This window comes from Colobus angolensis, unplaced genomic scaffold (genome assembly GCF_000951035.1).
Source record: "Colobus angolensis palliatus isolate OR3802 unplaced genomic scaffold, Cang.pa_1.0 Scaffold5143, whole genome shotgun sequence".
NCBI lineage: Eukaryota > Metazoa > Chordata > Mammalia > Primates > Cercopithecidae > Colobus > Colobus angolensis.
The window spans coordinates 5,240-6,725 of record NW_012118648.1 but is presented as its reverse complement, the minus strand read 5'-3'; the positions used below and the strand labels follow the sequence as shown (position 1 = coordinate 6,725).

Here is a 1,486-nt window from a genome sequence, read left to right as displayed (position 1 = left end):
GAACCTGGGAGGCGGAGCTTGCAGTGAGCCGAGATCGCGCCACTGCACTCCAGCCTGGGTGACAGAGCCAGACTCTGTCTCAAAAAAAAAAAAAAGTGTTATCTATTATATAATAGGCACATGCTAAGAACTTTACATTCAGTTTCTCTAATTTTCAGCAAAAGATCCTACAGGGAAGTAGAAATTTTATAGAAATGAGGAAAGAGAGGCTGGACACGGTGGCTCACGCCTGTAATCCCAGCACTTTGGGAGGCCGAGGCGGGCAGATCATGAGGTCAGGAGTTCGACACCAGCCTGACTAACACAGTGAAACTCTGTCTCTACTAAAAATACAAAAATTAGGCAGGCATGGTGGCACCCGCCTGTAGTCCCAGCTACTTGGGAGGCTAAGGCAGGAGAATCACTTGAACCCGGGAGGCAGAGGTTGCGGTAAGCCGAGATTGCACCATTGCCCTCCAGCCTGGTGACAAAGCGAGACTCTGTCTCAAGAAAAAAAAAAAAAAATGAGGAAAGAGGCTCTTGAGCAAAATTACTCATCCTAGACCACTGAGCTAGTAAGTAGGGAAGCCAGGTTTCCACCCCAACACCCTCCGCCCCTGTCCCTTCTTGAGCCCTCATGCCCCAGCCCAGGTCCAGACACCGTCTCCCCATCTCAGGCCTTCAATGTGATCAACGGGGGCTCCCACGCTGGAAACAAGCTGGCCATGCAGGAGTTCATGATTCTGCCTGTGGGAGCCAGCTCCTTCAAGGAAGCCATGCGCATTGGTGCTGAGGTCTACCACCACCTTAAGGGGGTCATCAAGGCCAAATATGGGAAGGATGCCACCAATGTGGGTGATGAAGGTGGCTTTGCACCCAACATCCTGGAGAACAATGAGGGTCAGTGCTGAGCACCCTGGGGGGCAGACCCCCTGGATCTCCACATGGGCAGGGGAGGCTGTAGACAAGGAGTGCTGGAGTCTCAGGTCCTTTCTTGGTCCTCCCGCAGCCCTGGAGCTGCTGAAGACAGCCATCCAGGCAGCTGGTTACCCAGACAAGGTGGTGATCGGCATGGATGTGGCAGCATCTGAGTTCTATCGCAATGGGAAGTATGATCTTGACTTCAAGTCCCCCGATGATCCCGCACGGCACATCACTGGGGAGAAGCTCGGAGAGCTCTATAAGAGTTTTATCAAGAACTATCCTGGTGAGGCGCTCAGGTGTCCCAGTGTTCCTGCCCGAATCCCCTGCAGCTGCCTAATATCCTGATTTCAGTGACCTGCTTTACCATGGGCTTGGATCCTTCCAATCCTTAGCCCCATTGAAATCCCCATTTAAGCTCTTCTGCCCTGTCACCCCTCCATGAGGCGCCTTCTGACCTCTAGCCCTGTCTCTGCTCCCAAACCCCACCAGTGGTCTCCATCGAGGACCCCTTTGACCAGGATGACTGGGCCACTTGGACCTCCTTCCTCTCGGGGGTGAACATCCAGATTGTGGGGGATGACCT

General features: G+C 53.4%; 1 protein-coding gene across 1 annotated transcript; it reads left to right on the top strand.

The window, feature by feature from the left end:
* Nucleotides 1-640: 640 nt before the first annotated feature.
* On the top strand, nucleotides 641-1,484 carry LOC105525036 (beta-enolase-like; the record flags this gene model as incomplete). Its single annotated transcript, XM_011960550.1, has 3 exons — nucleotides 641-879; nucleotides 989-1,186; nucleotides 1,393-1,484. Coding segments are annotated over exons 1-3 (465 nt in total), but the record flags the coding sequence as incomplete, so codon positions are not given.
* Between the last annotated feature and the right edge of the window lie 2 nt (nucleotides 1,485-1,486).